General features: G+C 34.9%; 1 protein-coding gene across 1 annotated transcript in view; it reads left to right on the top strand.

Moving 5' to 3' along the window:
* The window catches only part of LOC112503930, a 17,287-nt gene extending 11,334 nt beyond the window's left edge, over positions 1-5,953 (top strand). The window contains exon 7 of the mRNA XM_025107900.1: positions 5,667-5,953. Within this exon, the coding sequence (XP_024963668.1) occupies positions 5,667-5,953 (287 nt within the window). The remainder of the gene's footprint in view (positions 1-5,666) is intronic.
* Positions 5,954-6,649: the final 696 nt, after the last annotated feature.

Raw genomic sequence — 6,649 nt, 5'->3', positions numbered from 1 at the left:
AAACAAGACGATCTCTGGTCATCGAGGCTAAATCCTAAAAAGACTTAGTTTTCAATCAGGATCCCGAAATAAAGTACTAACCTGAAATCCCACAATGCAGAGTTGTCACAGACTCATGGTACAAAACTACATGCTGATCCATCTGGAAAAGCTGTATATCAGAAAACATACAGAGGCATGATTGTTCTTTGATGTATTTAACGTCTTGTAGACCGGATATTATGTTTTCAACACATCTTTGTGCCAGATATCAGGCTAATCCAAAGGAGTCCCATTTAAGTGTCGTTAAGAGCATTTTTTGTTATCTGAAAGGCACTGCTAATCTTGGACTCTGGTATCCCAAGGGTACTAACTTTGAACTAACAGCATACTCAGATGCAGATTACGCAGGTTGTATGTTGGACAGGAAGAGTACCTCGGGGCATCTACAATTTTTGGGAGATAAACTTGTAAGCTGCGCTTCCAAGAAACAAAACTGTGTATCCATCTCTACCACTGAAGCAAAATATGTAGCTGCTGCTAGCTGTTGTTATCATGTATTATGGATATAGACACAGCTCAGAGACTACGGTTTTTATTTTAATAAAATTCCCATTTATTGTGATTCGAAGAGTGCAATTGCAATATCATGTAATCCTGTTCAACACACTAAGACCAAACATATAGATATCCGGTATCACTTTATTAAAGATCATGTAGAAAAAGGAACTATCGAATTGTATTTTCTAAATACATAATTTCAATTAACCGACTTATTTACGAAAACTTTAGATGAAAAACACTTCAGCTTTCTCGTATCTAAGTTAGGCATGCTAAATTTGAAAATTAGATTTTTTTCTTAAAAACAGTTCAATTTATTGAACTATGTTTAATTGAAATTCCTTTTTTCAAAATATCTATATTTTTTAATACAAATCGGTATTTCATTTTTTATATGATTTTAAATTCTTTGATCGTTGAAATCTATATTTGAGGGGGAGTGTGGAATTTTCTCTATATTTTAACTTATTCATATTTTGAGGGGGAGTAAAAATATCTATATGTACTAAGAGTTTAAATTTTTTCTTACAGTTTATCATACATATATCTAATTTTTGAAAGATTTAGTGTTTAAAATAATAAGTGTTTGAACGATTTGGACCAATCTGGAAAACATTTTGTCCGATTTATTTTATATCCGGACAAAACAGTGTCCAATTTAGGCTAATCCGGACAAAAGGCTATTCGATAAACTCTTATCCGGATAAGATTAGATATGATTCTAAGTGTGACAATCCTGCATTTTGGGATTTCAGGTTAGTACCTTATTTCAGGATCTTTATTTGAAAACTCAGTCTTTCTAGGATTTAGCTTCGATGATTAGAGATCATCTTGCTTAATTCCCAACATTAGTTCGTTAGATCACGTCTCGGCGGGTAGCTAACAAAGTTAGTTTATGCAATGCCAAATAGTCTTGAAGTATTCCACGTAAAATAAAGTTGATATTTTTAAGTTCCGTCCTCTTTAAAAAAATTCCAAAGTTCCATTCTTTTTATATATTTAGTTGCCAATTAAATTAAAGAGTGGAGTTTTTCTTTAAAATCTTTTGCCAAATTGTTTTGTTTGTTTAAAATAGTGGAGTTCTAGCATTTAGAAAAAATTAATATCTTGGGCTTGGGCCTTAGGAGCCAGCCCATTTCTTCTCAAAAAGCCCCATATAAATACCCTTCTTCTTTTGGAAAATCTTCATTCTCCAAATTTCCAGCCTTCTGTTTTCTCTCTAACGCCATCACCTTCCAGCCGGTTCCAATCATCTTGCRAAACTTAAYGTTTTGCTGTCCTTAAGAGCTTGTACGAGTTTTTCTGTCAAGAAAAGGTATGTTTTAGAGCTGTCCTATTTTCATTGAAGTCCGAAAGTTTTCATCYTTCTCCCTTCTCGATTCTTTAAGTAATTTATGGGATTTAAAGAGGAGAGATTATTCATCAAAGACCTGCATGTGTCTTCATTGGGATGATGATCTATGACCCAAGTTCTTTAATCTCTATGAAAGAAAGAATCAATCATTGCATGTGAGGACTGATCATATTTTCGGATGACAGGTCTTGCATGCAACTTTAATCGAATTTATTATCTTGAAAACTCATTGGAATCAGAATTTATTTGTTTTCTGGAGTTGTCGAAGATGGATGATTTTGTGTTAAAATTTAAATTCTTGAAAATGTTGAGCTTGAAACCCTTCCCCATCATTGCTACAATTCTTGGTGCATGCAATCGGTGTTGGAGGCCTGTGGCTCAAGGTTGTAGAGTTCTTGGAAAGAGTTTTAAACCTACTCAAAATATCTTGATTTTGGTAATTGGCGGCTGTCATCATTGTTTTGGGATGACTTAAAATGATGTCATTAATAGGATTTTGGAAAGTTTTTTTTAATAAAAAAAAATATTGTCTTTATTTTATAAAAATACTTGATGGCTTTACGTTGAAAACAACTTTGCTCTACCTTAGGCAAGGAAACCGTTAAGTAATGTAGCGCTGGTTTGGTTTGTCAGGAAGTTCGAGCGAGCCTAGAAAGCTTCTAAAGGAAACCTTCGTATATTCATCAAACTTGTGAGTTCTTACGGCCCCACTTTTACTGCTTTTGTATATTTTATGGGGGAAAAGCATGAGATTGAACAAACTTTGAATGTTTATGTTATATGAAATTTTGAGACTAAAGAACTGTTTAGTCGATGCTTTGCTCAAAACTTTTTGGACTAAGGAACTGCTTAGTCAAGCTCTGTTGAAACCTCTGGACTAAGGAACTGCTTAGTCGGGTTTATTATGTTTCGTTTTGATAACTGTTATTGCACTTAGAATAAATGCTAAATTGATGTGCTTGGGAGTATATGTTTACAAATAAAAGTTCCCGTCCGTAAACACTACTTGTTGACTCAGGTACATCCCCGGGTCGTGGTATTGTGGATAGCCGCTATTGTGTTGACAATTCCACCTAGAAAGGGGTGCACAATTACCTACGTTTTCTAGTCTAATCATGTGGAATTTGGACCACCGCTGAATTAGTACTCTATCCTACTGTGGGACATAAGTAGTGAACGGGCTACTTCTGGTTGTTCGAAAATTAATGGGGCAAGTTGGTTAGGTAAGGCCTAGTAGCGTCTCAAGTTTTACATCGTGAGAGATTTACATTTATTAAGTGCAAAGAATTCGCATAAGTTTGCTATTATTTGGTTTATGCATTGAAACGTTTTATGCATATGAAAACCCGTGAACTCACCAACTCTTTGTAGTTGACCCTGTTTTATTTCCATGCTTTTCAGGATCTAAGTAAAGTTTTTTGGATTTTTGGGAGCATACTCGAGTCAGGATCGATTAAGTCAGAATTTGTTGTATTTTGGGAACGTTGTCTAAATTCTGATTTAGTTATGTTGATGAACTTGTTTTGTTTTTGAACAACTTGGTATGTTGTTATTTATAAATTGTTGCTATGGCTCGCTTGCCTGTTACATCTCGTGTTTCCGCTTTAGCGGGGTGTGACACTAAGGAGTTGTGCAATTTAGTAAATCGCTTGATCTTAGTGTCCGGTTTAGTAAATCGCTTGTTGTTCTTATGTGCGACTAAGTGTAAATCGCCGTCCTTTGAGTGATTCATGTCTAAATCGCTTATCCTTTGAGCGATTTCCTTTTAAATCGATTGTTCCTTGAGCAATGTTTGTCTAAATCGCTTGTGTCTTTTGCGGTTTATTGTCCGACTTATGACTTGGTTGTGTGAGCGTATTCTAAATTGGACAACCTTTTGTCTGATTTATCTTAATCCGGACAACCTTTGAGCGGATTAGAAGTTGAAGGGTTTTTGTCTTTTCTATAAATACTCGCTTGATTTTTACCTTTCACTTTTTACTTTCACTTTCATCACTCAACACTATTCATTGTCGTCTCCGTTTGTTAAATCGCTCGTGTTCTTCACAGACTCCAATCGATTTCTTCACTTCATCTTAAATCTAAGGTTTATACTTGTTTTCATTTGGAATCGATCGTACTTTTGGACTGTGTTCATGGACTTAATAAGTAATCGAATCATTAAATGAACAATAATCATATTTGGACTTTATGTTGAATCTGTAAATGAATAAAAAATTGATTCTTAGTAAACCGTTCAGACCTTAATCGAGTTTAGTTTTTTGTTTTGTTCATCGTTTGAGGTTAGGTCTTTTGATTTTGTTCGTTTTAGATTTAGATTTAGTTTGTTTTTTAGTCGGTTTAAGTTTTGACTTTTGATCGGATTTCTCACTAGAGAAGGTGATAGTCCGACTTTAATCAATCTTCTTGAGAGCTCTTCAACAATGGCAGATTTGAATTATTCTTCTAAGAACATTATGATAGTTGAGAGAGAAAGTCAACAATCCAAATATGGTCAAACCTTTATTACGTAAAAACTGATTTTACAATAAAGCTCATACTCTAAAATTCAAGCAACTCATCCTTTATATAGGGTCAAATAACTAGACAAAGTCAAAGTCAAACTATCATATGAAAAGTCAAACACGATGACTTTTATACAATTATAGACATAATTAACTTTCAATACGAATATAATTTTATACTGATTTTCAATCCTAACAGAAGGTGACCGGATTTTAATCCGATCAACCTCAACCGATGTGTTTGTCCGGTTTAGGTGTGTTAGTATTTTTTTTTCTTTCTTTTTGACCGGATTTGTAATCCGGGTGAATTTTTTTCCTTTTTTTTAGTTAGTTTAATTTTTTTAAGTTAGTAATTTTAATTTTTTTTTTAGAATTTTTTTACAGTAAATTTTTTAGGTTAATTTTTTTAATATTATGTTTTAGTTAATTTTTTTAGATATTATTTTTTAGGTATTTTTTTAGTTTAGATTTTTTTTAGTTAAGTTTAGTTTTTAGTTTGATTTTTTTTAGTTAAGTTTTTTTTTTTTCTTTTTAGTTTTAAATTTTTTTAGTCACTGATGACGAGCTTTGCAGAGATATCAAGAGATTAGGATACTCGCAAGAGTTAACTAATTCATCTCAGTTCAAAAGACGATTTCTTCTGTCAATATGGCATCTACTCTTTTCGATCCTCAACCGATGCCTGACATCCAAGACTGCCAAAATTGATACATGCAGCAGTTCATTTCTCAAGTTCTTCCACGGGATTGTATACATGCGCATATATGATTATGCACTGATAATTTGGAATGAACTAGTCGAGCTGGTCAACGCCAACCATCAAAAGCGAGGAAGTTTGTGTCGTTTCAGAGATTTTTACAACTGATCATTAAAGCCATGATGAACGCCAATGATGACATCCCGGCCATGGCAGACAGTGGGGTCATCGTTCGTCATGACACGTATTCTTCAACACACGGAAGTTGAAGACTTGGATTCAATAATGAAAATTCCACCAGAGTTGTTTGCCTTCGCTGATTAGAGGGCTCAATGCGTTATAGATTATAGGAGACTGATAGATCCTATAGCTCAACCAGAACTGGTTGAACTTACCCCAGGATCAACCCGTGCCTTAGCTGAGGGAGAAGGTCTAGTTATAGCTGAGAGCGTTCAGGAACACGGGTTACCTGAACAGGGTTGTGAGCAGAAGGAAAATGTAAATCAGAGGAGTAATCTGGAGCGGGGAGCCTCTGATCAGCACAGTACTTTAACTGATAGTACTTCCACAGCTTCTTCAAGCTCGGAAGATACTACATATGATAATGAGTCAACTCAGGGTGATCTTAATATTGATGATGATAATGATGATGGTGCTGACAATACTGCTCATCTAGTGGCTTTACAGAATATTGAAGTGGGAGTAGTGATTGACAACATTGAAGATATATTTTCCGAAATAGAAGGTCAACAGTCTTTCCCAAGTCTACAGTCGTTATCTTTCAATGTTGATGAAGAATTTGGTGATACATACGATGATTTCGATCGTTTAATTGAAAGACCCGGTTTACATAAATGATAAAAGGTTTGTAATACCTCATTTCTATAAATGATAAACAAACCACCAAAAGTTATATTTTTAAACATTTAGAAAGCAAACGAGATATAATATCACGATTGGCGACGACATCTCGAATCACTGATCGCAATCCGTCTATAAAGTGGTCTACATGTTCCTGTTCTGTAGTCAAGAAACGTGTGCCAAACTATGCTTTATGATTGAACTCGGTCTCGTAGTCCACCACTGACATCTTTCCTTGATTAAGATCAAGAAACTCCTTCTCCAATCGTTTTTGTAGATCAATTGGACAATACTGCTTGTTAAAACGAGTTTTGAAAGACTCCCAAGGCATACCTTCTTTTTCAGTTTCACTTAAAGCTGCAAAAGTAGTATTCCACCATATCAAGGCCCTACTTTGGAACATGGTCGTGGCATAATTCACTTTATCATCACATAGCACTCGGGTGATACGAAAGACCTTCTCAGTATTCAATATCAATTCAAGTACCTCCAACGGATCAACCTTCCCAGAGAACTCAGTAGCACCGCTACCACGAAAGGTTTTAAAAGAGACTCGGTCGGTTTTGGGTTTTGAGGTGTCAGCCCTTTCTTTCTCCTTACCTTTACTTTTATCATCTTTAGACATTCTATCGTCATGTCGTTGTTGGGCTAACGTTTGCTGAATTAATAAAGTCATACGTTGCATCAAATGTT

Source organism: Cynara cardunculus, unplaced genomic scaffold (genome assembly GCF_001531365.2).
Source record: "Cynara cardunculus var. scolymus isolate 2C unplaced genomic scaffold, CcrdV1 Un_Scaffold_4145, whole genome shotgun sequence".
Taxonomy (NCBI): Eukaryota; Viridiplantae; Streptophyta; class Magnoliopsida; order Asterales; family Asteraceae; genus Cynara; species Cynara cardunculus.
This window is presented reverse-complemented; position numbering and strand designations above follow the sequence as displayed.